General features: G+C 38.7%; 5 protein-coding genes across 6 annotated transcripts; 2 read left to right on the top strand and 3 right to left on the bottom strand.

Moving 5' to 3' along the window:
• Window positions 1-636: 636 nt before the first annotated feature.
• Window positions 637-4,549, top strand: LOC126619115 (WRKY transcription factor SUSIBA2-like). Of its 2 annotated transcripts, XM_050287393.1 has the most exons (6): window positions 637-1,359; window positions 2,024-2,149; window positions 2,365-2,646; window positions 2,755-3,218; window positions 3,312-3,470; window positions 3,712-4,549. In XM_050287393.1, exons 1-6 carry the CDS (start codon window positions 1,093-1,095, stop codon window positions 4,439-4,441), a joined length of 2,028 nt encoding a protein of 675 aa, XP_050143350.1. In that variant the 5' UTR covers window positions 637-1,092; the 3' UTR covers window positions 4,442-4,549. The 2 variants fall into 2 exon arrangements, with proteins under 2 accessions (XP_050143350.1, XP_050143349.1); XM_050287392.1 differs by having other exon boundaries at window positions 2,365-3,218.
• Window positions 4,550-4,912: 363 nt separating this feature from the next.
• On the bottom strand, window positions 4,913-5,692 carry LOC126619118 (protein METHYLENE BLUE SENSITIVITY 1-like). Its single transcript, XM_050287395.1, has one exon. The coding sequence runs from the start codon at window positions 5,562-5,564 to the stop codon at window positions 5,229-5,231; it is 336 nt and encodes a 111-aa protein (XP_050143352.1). The 5' UTR covers window positions 5,565-5,692; the 3' UTR covers window positions 4,913-5,228.
• Window positions 5,693-6,385: 693 nt separating this feature from the next.
• Window positions 6,386-9,135, bottom strand: LOC126619116 (tyrosine-protein phosphatase DSP3-like). Its single transcript, XM_050287394.1, has 5 exons — window positions 8,714-9,135; window positions 8,151-8,244; window positions 7,833-7,890; window positions 7,680-7,723; window positions 6,386-6,945 (listed from the first exon to the last, which is right to left on the bottom strand). The coding sequence occupies exons 1-5, from the start codon at window positions 8,866-8,868 to the stop codon at window positions 6,688-6,690; spliced, it is 609 nt and encodes a 202-aa protein (XP_050143351.1). The 5' UTR covers window positions 8,869-9,135; the 3' UTR covers window positions 6,386-6,687.
• Window positions 9,136-11,556: 2,421 nt separating this feature from the next.
• On the top strand, window positions 11,557-12,814 carry LOC126619832 (photosystem I reaction center subunit XI, chloroplastic-like). The gene is made up of 2 exons (XM_050288246.1): window positions 11,557-11,857; window positions 12,243-12,814. The coding sequence occupies exons 1-2, from the start codon at window positions 11,690-11,692 to the stop codon at window positions 12,732-12,734; spliced, it is 660 nt and encodes a 219-aa protein (XP_050144203.1). The 5' UTR covers window positions 11,557-11,689; the 3' UTR covers window positions 12,735-12,814.
• A 122-nt stretch (window positions 12,815-12,936) lies between these two features.
• LOC126619833 (CRIB domain-containing protein RIC4-like) lies at window positions 12,937-14,013 on the bottom strand. The gene is made up of 3 exons (XM_050288247.1): window positions 13,796-14,013; window positions 13,513-13,668; window positions 12,937-13,384 (listed from the first exon to the last, which is right to left on the bottom strand). Exons 1-3 carry the CDS (start codon window positions 13,929-13,931, stop codon window positions 13,086-13,088), a joined length of 591 nt encoding a protein of 196 aa, XP_050144204.1. The 5' UTR covers window positions 13,932-14,013; the 3' UTR covers window positions 12,937-13,085.
• Window positions 14,014-15,047: the final 1,034 nt, after the last annotated feature.

Genomic DNA, 15,047 nt, shown 5'->3' with positions numbered 1-15,047 from the left:
ATTTACTGTATTTGGTACGAGAATTAAGTAAATAATACTTGGTAAGTATTGTTGCATCATGCCTAACTTAAAAGGAATACAAGCAATAAATTAGATAAGGTTAAAACTTGAATAGAGTTTGACGGAAATATTTTCTTAATCATGGATGGTGACAGAAAAACTCATAATCACTTATCCTTTGATTTGACACTAAAAACTAGATGTTCACTTTATCAAATCCAAATAGTATTTGACTATTTTTTGTTGATCATCCAGTGTCCAAAAGTATGAGACTCTATAGTCGATAAGCGATGAAATTAAAAGATAATAATGCAATAAAAATAGTAGAAACTTGAAGAGGAAAAGGGAAATATTAAGAAGGTTCTCTCATTTCACCGTGAGACATTTCATAAATTTTTCGTCATTTCGTATTTTTGACATAACTGTTTTGTAATATTGGTACGATAATTGTGTCAAAATATTGAGAAATTCTTCTCAATATTTCTCAAAGAAAAATTGTAATTGAAATTTAAAGGAAGAAACGAAACCAACTTTATCTAGTTTTACGTGAAAAACATTGTAAAGAAATAACACGTATTGGATTTTGGGGGGAGTTTGTTGAAGTTCATGGTTTCTGATAAGAAGAAGAGATGTGTCGTTCCCGAAAAAAGCTTTAATCAGCGTCGGACTATTAACCCACCTCTCTCTCTCTCTCTCTCTCTCTCTCTCTCTTTCTCTCTCTCCTTCTTCTTCTTCCTCTCTCTCTGTGATAAATCCATTTGTTGTTCTTCTTGGAAACACACATAAATTTTGTACCATAAATATAGACATAGAAACTTGATCAAAAAAGCCTTTTCGTTTCCTGAGTTTTGAATCAAACCAATTTTTTTTTTAAATTTAATTTTCATTTCGATACAATAACAAGGAAGAGGTTTCAGCTCCGCAACCACTCAGGGAGGAGGAGCTGAAACCAAAAACCAGAGTCAGGGTTTTTAGAAAAGTCTTACAGTTAGATGGCGAGGCAGAGTCACAGCCTTGTCACTCTAGCAGGAAAATCCGACCAGACAGACAAAAAAGTACAGTGTGTAAAAAAATAAGGGATTTTTTAGACTAATGGAGCAAGAAGACGACGCCGTCACGGAGAGCAAAGCAGACGGAGGAGGAGGCGGTGGTGGTAGTGGTGGAGCACGGAGCGGTATTAGCATTGCAGAGAGGAGGGCAGCCAAGTGTGGATTCAATGCGGAGAGGATCAACACGGTGCGTGTCAGCACAACCAACCCCTTGAATTCTCCGACGGCGAGGTCCCCGTGCCTTACTATTCCGTCTGGTATCAGCCCCACGGCTCTGCTCGACTCCCCTGTGATGGTCCCCAATTCTCAGGTTTTTTATTTTTTATTTTTTTTATTTTTATCTTTGTTAATTTTCATGGTTTTTTTTTTTTTTTTTTGTTGTGAAATTTTGGGTTTTTTCTTCTTTTGGGAGCTAAATGTATGTGACTGTATATTCTTCTGGGCTTTGTTTAGTCCAAAAAACCGCGGAGTAAAGAATACTACGGAGCACCATAGAACTTTTCGCAGTGTGATCAAGGAAACGTATAACTTTGAATGTTTTTGGTATTTTTGGGTTTCTGAACGCCGTAGTATATCTGCATCTGGTTGCAAGCAATTGGTAGTAGGGTGAAAGTAAATGTCAAACAGATTAACTGTTTTTACTTCTTTTAGTATTTGGGTGCTACTCATTAATCTTTATTAGCTTATCTAACTAGAAAACTTGTGTTAAAAGGAACTAATTAACTTACCTCGTTCATTTATAATTTGGTTTTTTTCAGATTGAGAAGTAAAACATCTGAATTTGTCATTCTGCACTTTTGTATAAAAGTCTCTGCTTTGACATTGTTTGGTTCAAAATACAATCACCAAAAGCTACAAGGCATATCAACACTGTAGATGTTGAGAGTTGCAAAGTCCAAAGCTTTTTCTTTCCTTGTTATGTTGTCTAGGACTTCCTGCTTGATATGTGATCCTCGATTCTTGTATTGTTCTAGGCGCTTCCATCTCCCACCACCGGAACTTTTCCATTGCGTCCTCCCAATGATAACAGCTTGCTGCTGAAATCAGGAACTCGTGAAGATGATGGTTACAGGCCGGCCTATTCTAGTTTTGAAAATCAGGTAAATGCCTCAACTTTAGATGCGTCCTCATATCTTCAAATCATGAATGTCCAACGGTACTTGTTTAAACCAAAATGTCCAAGGGGGGAGTGATTTTGATAAGTTTCCCATGCGTACATATTTCGTGTCTGAAAGTACCAATAAATTATGTTAAGAGTTTTCTGTGAGGTTGTGTTTGCATGAGTTTGGTATCTTCCCATTGCGTTGTTCCTCAGGGATCTACTGTTGACTACCAAGCTCTTGTTTTGGAGCAACAACCAATGGAGTTTTCCAAAGAAGCTAATGCAACGGACTATGCTGTGGATCCGTCCACTGATGTTAGAAACATAAACAGTGGTGTGATTATGAATGCCAACAGCGCAGACTTGCAAATGTCTCATTCCAGCGCAGCTAGTGATCAAAACTCTCTTCCCAAAGAAGCGGTTCATGGGGAGGACATGGGGACCCATCAGTTTTCAGAAGGAGAGCATAAAGGGTCATACTCATCTGCAGGAATGGTAAGGACCTCAGAACACGGATACAATTGGAGGAAGTATGGGCAGAAACAGGTAAAAGGTAGTGAATATCCAAGGAGTTATTACAAATGCACGCATCCAAATTGTCAGGTGAAGAAAAAGGTGGAACGATCCTATGATGGTCAAATAACAGAAATCATCTACAAGGGAGCTCCTCATAATCATGCAAAACCTCAGCCTAACCGTAGAGCTGGAGCATCGGTTGGACCATCATTTTCTTATGATGACATGTCAGAGATGGGTGAAGGTAGTAGGGCTGCTGTCAAAGTTGAAGGAGGGCCAGTTTGGACAGATATTCAGTCCTGTAAGGATAGGAAAGTTGGCTACGATGGGAGGCCTGACGGTCTGGAAAGGACATCCTCAGCATCTGTTGTTACCGAACTTTCTGATCCATTTTCAACTACCCAAGGAAAGTCCATGAATATCTTTGAATCAGCCGAAACTCCAGAGCTTTCATCCACACTTGCTAGTCATGATGATGATGATCGGGCCACCCAAGGAAGCATATCACTTGGAGATGATGCAGATGATGAAGAATCTGATTCGAAAAGAAGGCAAGTCAATTTCTGTTTATCTCAAAGGTATCTTTTTCCAGGAAGCCATGACTGAACAAGATTATAATCTTCTCCATTGGTTTTTGCTTCCAGAAAGAAGGAGAGCTGCATGATTGAAACAAATTTTGCATCCAGGGATGTCCGCAAACCAAGAGTAGTTGTCCAAATTGAGAGCGAAATTGACATACTTGATGATGGCTATCGCTGGCGGAAGTATGGGCAAAAAGTTGTCAAAGGAAATCCAAACCCCAGGTATGCTCTTCCTCTCTGTCACCCACTCATTTCATCAAACTTGTTAGTGTGGATCTCTACGGAGTTATGAACATAGAAGAGTTCATTAAAAAAATATAGAAGAAGGACAGAGGATGGCATTTTCATGGTGTAATTTATTTCTTCAATTAAGATATTAGCTCACAATCCGTATTTTCACAATTTCATTTGCATAAAGATTTCTATGTATCCGGTTAACTTTTTATCATTCTTCATCCTATAGGAGCTATTACAAGTGCACAAGTGCAGGGTGTTCAGTAAGGAAGCACGTGGAAAGGGCCTCCCACGATCTGAAATTCGTAATTACAGCGTATGAGGGAAAACACAACCACGAAGTGCCTGCAGCGAGAAACAGTAATCACATGAATTCAAGTAGCGGTAATGGACTCCCATCTACTGCCAATGCTCAGCCAGCTCTGGCATTACCTAGAAATACCAATATTCCAAAGCCTGAGACACAAGTACAAGATCTTGCACCTCATTTTGATAGAAAACCGGAATTCCATGACAAATACATGAGGACTAGTTTTCTCGGGAATTTCAGTAATGACATGAAATTTGGAGCTCCCTCCCTTTACCAAATGAAATATCCTCCTCCGCAGAATACCATGCTGTATGCCTCATTCGGAATGCATGCTAATCACAATGTGGCTCATCAGGCTGGTTCTGTTGTCCCAGACTTCCCAATTTCACTGCCTATGAGCCTTCCGCCATCCGGTAACCTCCCTCTCGCCAGTTATGGTTTCAACAACGGAAAATCAGTTTGTCCAGAACAGCCTTATTTTTCCAGACAGCAGCTGCAGGAGATCGATGTAAGATTCCTACAGCCTAAACAAGAGCACAAGGATGATAACCTTTATGATGCCTGCTTCCCAACAATGGATCGGTCAAGTGCAGCATTGTCGTCGTCATCGCTATTCTATCACAGGGTCATGGGAGGTTATCCGTCATAATTTTTTCTCTTCTTTTTCTTCTAAAGCACAGCCGAGGCAGATTTTGGTTTCCCGCTCGCCTCGTTCTGGTTAAGGGTTTTATTTTCTTGCAAAATTTAATTGCAGACAGTTTCTTCTTCTTGTTTTCCATAAAACATCTTATAAAAATTCCCATACAAAAAGGTTTACTGGTTTCGTGCTCAACTCGATCAATCTTATAACAGTCAACTTTTCAAGTTGAAGTCTTTGGAGCAACAATATATACCACTCAGATAACTGACATATAAAAACTCGACTTTCCAAATGCTCCAAACTGCATATTTCACAGATTCTATGCATCCCCAAATAGTAGGATTCTGATTTCCGCCACCGGAACCAAGGAGACTTCCGTTTTCCGGCGCCGGAAACAAAGACTGGAAAAGGGGTTTGTATTTGAAATTGTTGGAATCATTTAAACACAGCAACACAATAATCAGAGTCTTCAAACCACCATTGATATTTGATATGATATTCATTGATAACGATCAAAGATCAACAACATCAAGAAAGAAACTGATTTAAAAAGCACATGGAATCAATTCTCAAACATTGATTTGATCATCATCTTAGGCATAATAGAAAGCAAGACACATAAGCTATTATACATCCCATCATAAAATTCCAAATAAAGTACCCAAAATAACCTTAAACCCACTTCCCAACCATACCAAGCACCAATCCAGTCCGACCCCATTCTAGTAATTTTACCCCCCAAAGCACCGGTAAGGCCCTTCCTTTGGTTGATTTGAATCGATTTTGGACGGAAATTTTACTTCTTCAGGCTTCCACGGACGCCGGGGCGTGGCTTGTTAGCGTCCTTGACCGGCTCCGCCACTTGGGTGCTGGTGCTGGCGTGGCGGTTCACAATCTTCTCCTCCTCGAACGGGATCTTCGGATGCCGAGCTTCGTGGTGAATCTTGATCGACTTCACGTCCGGCGCCGTAATCTTACAGTGCGGGCACTCCATCTTCGCGTGTCCTCCCTTGTCTTGTCCGGTCCGGTCAGCTATCCCGGCCTTCCCGCCGCCGCGGTTGGTGGTCGCAGCATCGATCTTGGCGGCGATCTCCTTGGCCGTGTGCTTCTTGGGCTTCGCCTTGCCTGTCATCTTAGACGATCACTTTGATCGGACGGCGGAGATTAAAACCCTAACTCTAACAGTCGGACTCTCGGACGGAGAGGACCTTAGCCTTATGAGAAGATTGGGAGAATGTGTGTGGGTGCGCGGTTTTTATGGCTCAAAATATATATAGGGTTTATCTGTCTTTCACGATGACTTGGTGTACTCAGATGTACGTGAGCTCGGGTGACGTGCTCGGCTTTCATTGGTTCTTTTAGTATGGGACTTGGTTGGATCAGCAGAGTTCGGACATATTTTGTAATTGGCTATTGGCGAATAAGGTTGATGATTCTTTTGACTCAAAACAAACGATTATTATGTCTATGAATTATAAGTTTTGGTTCTAACCACTTTTTTATTCGTGTCGATACCTCTAACCGGTATGTTTTGACGATTGTAATGTCAAATTGGATGTTAATTTTTATGCATTACAAATCTCTGAGTTGTTGCAAACGTTTTATGTTTCAGTTTCTCTTAATTTTTATGACAACTCAATCATCATAGTGTAAAATGTATACTAATTTCCTTGTGAGTTTTGCATTTTGTTAACATATATGCGCACAATAGAATAAACAAAATACAATGACGAAATTGACATTCGATGGAATATTAGCACAAACTAAAAATTTAGAGAGCTCAAAACGAAATTAAAAGGTCGAAGGACAAAGTTTCTTGGAGCATTGATGTGGAGAGAATAAGTCCAAACCTTAAGGATGCCCTTGAAATTATAAAACCTGCAATAGTGCAGCTTATCCCTTCAAAAGAGAGAGAGAGAGAGAGAGAGAGAGAGAGAGAGAGAGAGAGAGAGATTGAGAGGGTTGGTAAATAACATTCACAAAGTAGAAAGGTCTTTATCAATAGAGAGAAATTCTAAAAGAATAAACAAATTAGTAGTAGGAATCCACATTGTCCCAAGAGATGCCAATGGAAGACTAAATCCAAAAGAAATAGTTCCGAATCGATCTTTTACCGGAAGAAGCTAACGAGGATGACACCATGTACTCATATTATACACCACAGTGACAAACCGATGTATGTCTAAGTGAGACTAGTAGCAAAGCAGAAGGAAAAGAAATAAGGGCCCTCCAACTCCAATTCCGTAAGCTGTGTGTCAAACTTTCATGGTTTGGGGCTTCTGTAAATTGTCTTCTTTGTATAACAACCTCCTCTTGTTCGACCCGTAACCTTGATACTGGTAGATTATGCTGTACAGGCACTGCCTCAGCAGCATTATGTCAAATCCTTCTATAAACCTCAAATCTGTTGGTCTAGACTTCACGCCGGCAAAACGCTGGTACTCCTCAAACACAGAAGACAAACACCAATTCTGAAATTTTCGTAGGCAACCAACAAGGCAACCTGTCCGATGCTGTAACAAAGCAAAATTGCAAACAAAAGGTGAGAAAGAACTGCCATAACCCAAAAATTGTTACATTCCTAAATGTTCCAGTCATTAACAAGAGAAGGTGCACATCGCTATATCAGTTTGAAATTCAAGGAGGCCCTAATGTGACACTAGTCCGGATATGTTATCTGTTGTTATACGAGGTTATACTATTATGGAGATTTAGAGAAGGTTAGTGTTTTCCGCCTGTTCAAAAATGATTCCTGGCTGAAACCTAGAAACACAGATAAACTATATGCCAGCAAAAGACATATTCTTTAAGGAAAGATCTCTCACTGATAACAAATACATCAGTAGTTAAAAGTACAGCATTCAGTTTCTGATGCTTTGCATGTTAAACAGTAAGAGCCTGAGCAAAGCCAGCCCGTTTTGGGAAATGACAGAGACTATTTTTCAAAAGCTGAATCCTATTTTCTTAGACATCTCGCCATAATATTAACAATGATCAACAACAAGAATGAAATGTTTACACTGTTTGAATAAAGAGAATCCCTATCGATCAAGAAAATAAAATCTCAAATCTAAATGAACGGTAATGCACTCTAAATTCTGTTCTTGAAAAACTAATTTTGATTTGTTGAACACTGAAATGAATGCTAAAATGACTTCTGAGGAAACAAGTAATGTAGCATAAGACACTGCATCAAAGTAAAACAAATTATGACAGGCTGATGATAGATAGAACTTATAAGACTTACCTTTCCACGCTTGCAGTGGATCAAAACTGGATGATTTCGCACATCTAGAAACACGAAAAGGTTACAGTTAGAAATTATGAAGTGTAATACTAAAAATTAAATACAAAGTTAAATATAAAAAAGAAAGGCAGAACTGCCATATTAGTCCGGTACCAATGAGGATTTTCAGAGCCTCCAGGATGGTATCCTTAAGAATAGATACAGAAGGCTCCTGCATATGGACATGGACATAAACCCATCAACACAACACATTATACAACATAGCCCATATCCCATCAAATGTCAGCCAAGCATGTCGTTCCCCATTCAATTAAAACGTAATAATTGTAATAATACATCTTAAATTTAAAGATGTGTGCGCTCGCGTAAGCATATATCAGGAGCAAACAAATATCATATATGAATCTCACAGAAAGATTTAAACTGATCAATTTGGACAAGCAATCACAGAAGGAGGGAGGGAGGGTATACCGTCTTCCCCTCAATTCCAAACTGCAGTAGCTGAATATTCTGAGACCGAAGAAACTCCAAATTCTCCTCTGGATACGGCTCGGGACACAAATATCTGCTCCAAAACCCAGAATTAATCACAATAAACGCTATATTCCCATTAAGGAAATTCATGACAATCCTTACAAAAACTTCAAAGTTTTTTGCTTTTTCTAATTCCTCTCTCCAGAAACAACTCAGACAACTCTCAATTAGTTTCTTGCTTTTCTTTCCCTCGATTTTCTTGGCAATCAAACGGTGTCCGAAAGTAAAAACAAATTCTTCAAACGAATTACAGACGTTAATCAGATTCTTCAATGCAGAAACAATTAATCTACGCTAAAAACTCAAAAACAAAGATTAAAAGATATTTATTTTCCAATATTTTCCGTTCTTTCTCACGTAATTCAATTTTCCGTCGGTTTTCTCAGCAACCAAACACCTCACAAATCGCAATGCGACCTTCAAACACACACACACACACACACACGGACCGATAGATGCATGCACACGAATAAAATGCTTATAGAAGATAAAGACTTTACATGATTGATCGGAGATTAAGCGATTTGAGGAAAGGAAAATTGGACGGCTGCGGGAAGCTGGATCTGAAAATGCCGTCCTCCACCATGGAGAAATTGATGGGTGGCTCCAAAACTTCGTCGTACTCGTCGTTCTTCATCTTCATCTGCTCTGTCATCCCTCTCCTGGTTCGTCTCGCTTCCCAAAATACGCGCAGAGAACAACACAGAATGCAGAGCGCAGGCGTTTGGTGTTACGAAATAGAAGAGGAGGAGGAGGAGGAGGAGGAGGTCATTGTTTTGGAAGGGGAAAAGAAGGAGGAAATGACGCCGCTGAGGGAGGGGGGTGGAGGTTTCATGTTTTCATGTGAAAGCGATTGGATTTTGATTTGGATTTGGATTCCAACTTTTCTTCCAACGTGTTCGAGGTTCATGTGGACTTGTCTTCTCATCTTCTGGCACCTCTTATAATCTTTTTTACCTCCATTTTTTATATTACAAAATAATAATTTGACTCGAAAATAATTTTTACATATTTTTTTTTAATTTTTAACGGTTGAATCAAATGAATTGAACAAAAATTAATAGATAAAAATTAACAAGTGCGTGTATGAGGGTAAAAATTGGTGTGTAAATATCACTTTCTTTTTGTATTTTTGCATAATTTTTAATTTTTATTGATTTATTTAATCTCGTAGTCAAAAATAGATAAAAGAAAGAAAAAAAAAGTGTGAAAATTAGTTTCGGTTTTGACCCTTGTTAAGCTTTTTTTCTTGCTATTATTTTTATTTTTATTTTTGTTTGTTGGTTTGTTTTTAGTAAAGCCATAATTTGGGAGGGTGTTAGGAAGTTTCCATTGGTGTAATTCAAAATCCACCATTCATTAAATTTGAGATGTCTCAGAATTTATAGAAAATTAGTTTTTTGGCTAAACAAATTAACCAGACCCACCATTCAGTAGATGTCAATTTTTTATTTGTTTGGTTTACAGGTTACTAGCAGAGAGCGCACACACTTTGTGTGTGAACAATTTCTCTTAATGATAATTATTGTTTTATCCTTCTTATGTAAATATTGCGTATCAAAAGTAAGGGTAAAATTGAAAAAATAAGTATATAATTGTCATTTTCTAAAAAAAAATAGGGTAAAATAGGAAAAATAGGGATATGATTGTCATTTTGTCAAAAAGTACAAAATTACTATTTTGCCTTCCTTTTGTCAATAATGTGTATCAAAAGTAAGAGCAAAATAGAAAAAAAAGTTGACAAGAAGGATTCTCTTAATAGTATTGATATAGATAACAGCCAAATAGCTATGCATATTTCAACATAATTGATTTTAAATATTATTTTTCGAAATTAAAATAATTTGAAATATCGTGTTATGGACCAAAAAAAAAGAGAACTTAGACAAATATAACATTGATGACGGCAGTAGAAAAAAATAAGGATTCCCAATGGGAAGTTGGGATAAGGTCGGACTGAGTTTAATATTTGATCGTTTCCAAAACTCCACATAGATATGAACAACATATGGTCTGCGCTTTCAAACATGTTAGTCAAAAGGATATTATTCTGTCGACAAAAGTCCATTGCATTAAGCCGGGAAAAATTGTCAACGAAAGTTAGTTGAGTTGGTAAGGATCGTTCTTTTTATAAGATAAACGTCTAAGTTTATCTTGTTGCTTGCACTCCTCTTGGTGAACGATCTGTAAAAATCAAATAAAGGCTAAGATCCGCTCTCTTAGTTCTTAAAAATACTTATGGTATGTCCAAAAAATAAAGAAAAGTTTCGTGTCATTTTCGTTGAGATTCAATGGATTTCTTCATCGCCACTCTTTTTTGATGGAAGCATCATTCATGTGAGCTTTCTGTGGCTGGTTTTTGAATTTGGACAATTTTAGTTAATAAAAATAAAAAAGTTGGTCCTTAAATAATTAAATTTATTTTTTTAGAAAAGAGTATTGTTTTTTGTCTGCCTTCCCCATCCCATAACCTTCATATCCCCTCCTATTTTTGTGATCACGGTTAAGCTACGTCAACATTTTATATTAATTTTTTTATAGAAATAATAAGACAAAAAGTAATGGGAGTATAAAATGTTAACGTGGTTTAATCGTGATCACAAAAATAAAAGGGATGTGAAAAGTATAAAATGAGGGAGGACAGACAATCCAACTCCTTTTTTTCAACACGATATAAAGTTGAAACCCTCCCTCGTGAATTGATTGATTTGATTAAAACCATCCAAATGTGACTTGTCAACACACATTCAACATTCAACTATTAAAGCATGCAGATTGCAACTTTTCCTCACTTTGCTTGCAAGTTGGTTAAGTGGTTCCTTTTCATTTTTCTATAGTTAGACGCTTTCTAGCAATTTTAATGAAAACTGTGGATCATCAACGGTCAAAATGGGTTGTATTGTGTGGGAACCTTCTCAAAACTCATTCATTGTAGCTCATTGTTGCGTTTGGTTTGACGAATCACCTGACATTATTATTCATGTCGTTCTTGTACTATTAGTATATTCAGCTATTTGATCTTGATGTGTCGGTGGAGAGGGGGAGGGGACGGTTTCTACTTGGAATTTGAATAGAGCGCACATTCAGCTGTTAAATGTTTAAAATCTTTGTATCATGGATGACCAGATGTCGAATAAGACGTGTTGTGGGTCCAACCCAACTTCCTATCACTAGAAGCCCATGCAATCAAAACGTCTAACCAGGACAGTCCAGCCCAAATCTAAACCAATACCAAAGCGAAGGTAAAGTCCTAGCCCAACTAATTTGGAACCCAAAGGAAACAAAAGGGGTAACGTTGGATAAGGGATAAGGTTTTGGCAACACCTCATCCAGTGGAATCAGAGGGGTCTCTGACCACCACAACATCTCACTACATTTGCAAAATATACTTACTTGCCCAATATCTGCTCTCTCTCACTCTCCCATTCTTTGGTTACAACTGTGTCTGTGTATCTTCTGCAGTTGGTGCAAAAGTGATGGCCTCAGCTTCTCCAATGGCCAGCCAGCTTAAATCCAACTTCACCTCTCCGATCACCACCAGACCTGCCTTGTTTTCTCCCAAAGGCCTCTCTGCCTCCCCACTCAGGCTCTTCCCTTCCAAGAGACTCTCTTCCTTCTCCATCAAGGCTGTCCAATCTAACAAGGTACTTTTACTTCTCCTCATCATGCATTTTCACTTCATGCGTGTCAGTATTACTATCCTCGACTATCGCTAACAAAACGTACTGACATGTTATTGATACCTTATTAATGACGCGTCAGTCATTTTAACCGGCGTTTTGTATAGAGAATATCGGATATGAATATACTTCTGACCTATTGTATGATTTAGCACAGTAGCACTAGCCACTAGCCACTAGGTTTAGTTGTCTTATATAAGTAGGAAGTTTTAAGTTCAACTTTCGTAAATAGTTAACAACTTAATTATGACCTACTGTATGATTTAGCGCAAATACTAATGTCAATAACAGCTCCCTGAGTTTAATGTATTTGTAATTTTATGGTATGATGATTGAATCAATGTTGCAGCAAAATTTCCAAGTGATTCAACCCATCAACGGTGATCCTTTCATTGGAAGCTTGGAGACTCCAGTGACATCAAGCCCTTTGATTGCCTGGTACTTGTCCAACCTCCCAGCCTACAGGACAGCAGTCAGCCCACTTCTCAGGGGTATTGAGGTGGGCCTGGCCCACGGTTTCCTTCTGGTAGGCCCGTTTGTCAAGACTGGCCCATTGAGGAACACCCCCTATGCTGGGGGAGCTGGCTCCTTGGCTGCTGCTGGTCTTGTGGTCATCCTAACCCTGTGCTTGACAATCTATGGAATTTCCTCCTTCAAGGAAGGAGAGCCGTCCTCCGCGCCCGCTTTGACATTGACTGGCAGGAAGAAGGAGCCCGACCAGCTTCAAACCGCGGAGGGATGGTCTAAATTCACCGGCGGCTTCTTCTTCGGAGGCATTTCGGGTGTCACTTGGGCCTACTTCCTCCTCTATGTTGTTAACCTTCCTTACTTCTTCAAGTAGACTTGCTTCTTTTTATCGAACTGTAATCACTCATGTCGTGTGTGCTACATTGTTTGTGAAATATATTTTATGTTTCATCACTTTGTCACAACTAACCTAATGCACTTCAAATTACCATAAATTCACAATTTTAAAAATGCCAAAAAAGTACGTGTGTATGTATATGTATAAGTATGCATATCAGATATCAGATGCCATATAATTAATTACAAACCCATAGATTCATCATTCATTACAGCATTCAAGCTTCAGAAAAACCATACTGGAAGATGTACGTAGCGGGGTAGACAGAGAATTCGATTTCAATTTTGATATCCTACGAACCAAACGAACCCTTGATCTTAAATATAATCACATCATCCCTCCACCACTCTTTTCAACAAATTTAGAAGAACCATGGACAAGAGGTGGTATTGCAGCTTCAGATTGTGAGGGCACAGAGAGCTCAAATTGCCTCCAAGAAACAGGGGAAACAGAGAGCAGATCAGGCGATACGAGATTATCCCAGCCCCCAAAGGGGTCAGTTGTTGCAGAGGCAGCGGAAGCTGAAGTGGAAGCGTCCCAACCTATGTGTGTCACATGTTTCACATCCGTTGGACACCCTATTTCCATATCCATTTCCAGCACTTCTTCCATATCATCCTTGTAAACTATCAAGGAAATGGCCACAAGAGTAAGTAAAGATAAACAAGATCTGTCGAGGGAGTAGTCACATTGGCTAGAGCGGATGTTCTCCCCAAAACAATGATAACCAAATCACGCATTCATTGAGGCTTACCAAATTGCTGAGAGAAGTTCTTGAAACCCTTGACGAGCCTATGAATACCGGTTGATATGTTTGGTTTCGGAAGAGCCAGGGATCTAAACGAGTTCTTCATGCTTTCGCCCGTTAAGCTATCTTCTTCATCTTCTTCCTCCTCAGCTTCTTTAGTTCCTTTTCAGAAATCATCAAAATAACATGAAAACATAAGCTAGCTAGCAAATTAGAGAGAGAAACACACTGCATGGAAGTACGTATATATATATGAGAGAGAGAGAGAGAGAGAGAGAGAGAGAGAGACTTATTGGAGACGGCTTTGTGTCCGGTTTTGATCTTCTGGGCGGCTGCTGCTTCACGCCGGCAACAGCAACGCTCGATTCAGAAACGCAACCAATTGCGTAAGGAAGAAGAATGAATCTTTCCATTCTTTCTCTCATTTTCCCATCAAACAACGCAAACAAAAAGAGAGATGGAAATGTGGAGAAATGGTGGTTGGGAAAATGCAAAATGGGGAGTGGAAAAATGGTTTGTTATAGCAGAAGGGTATGCGATGCACTGGCTTTGTTATCAAGTCACAATAATTTTACGTATGAAAAAGTCAATCTACATACGCAAGCATGTTTGGTAGCGATGGAGAAGATAAACACAAATTAACATTTGCAATACTCCAATTGATGGTTATGTTTGGACGTGATTTAAACATTAATTAAGTTGGGTTGAAAAGTTTAACCTAAATAATTTACATATAATTCAGATAAACTAATTAAATGTATACTTTTGTATACAATTACTCAAAAGTGGGTAGGGTTCTCCACTTCACTTACCTCTCTTATAGATTAAGCTACCAAATTCCACCTTTCTTTTTCTCTCTTCTCTCCTTTTCTTCCGTTTTCTTAATTTGGACTCTAGCCTCATGTAGTGCATACCAAGGGATCTTTCTTATGCATAAGCAGAGAAGGAGTTGCATAAAAAGGGAACGCCAAGGTGACAGTGTCTTAAATCATTCATAGGATGTCATGTAAGAAAATTAAAACACTTGACGACAAGTGATAGATTTGAGACACTGTCACCTTAGCGTCTCTGTTTTATGTAATTCTCTCTCAAACAATGTTGATGGCCAGGAATATCAACTTGGGTTATTAGTATTACTTACAAGTAGGGCATATAATATATGAATGATTGCAAGGATAGATAATACAGTCGTTGAGGGAAGAAAGTACGTTGTGTCACCACCAACCTTTATTTATTTATTTTTATTTTTTTGGTCAATTTGCTCATACCTTCTGTCCCTGCCTCTGGTTGCAAGACAAACAGCAATCAACAAACTCCGAGGCTGACTCGAGCATCGTTTGGCGTGGAACCAAAACAACAACATGAATCCTACAACGTCATTATCATCGACTTTGTACAAAGTCTTTCGTTAACTTTAAGTACTTCATCGTACACTAGGCCTTTGTCTTACCAGTATAATCTACACAGGAGCGGAGATCATGTTTAAAATGATGAAACGATAAACGAATCTCACAATTATTTCCCTATCTGAATGCTGATGA

The sequence above is a fragment of the Malus sylvestris genome, chromosome 4, assembly GCF_916048215.2.
Source record: "Malus sylvestris chromosome 4, drMalSylv7.2, whole genome shotgun sequence".
Lineage (NCBI taxonomy): Eukaryota > Viridiplantae > Streptophyta > Magnoliopsida > Rosales > Rosaceae > Malus > Malus sylvestris.
The sequence above is the reverse complement of the archived record's forward strand: the minus strand, read 5'-3'. Positions and strand labels throughout refer to the sequence as shown.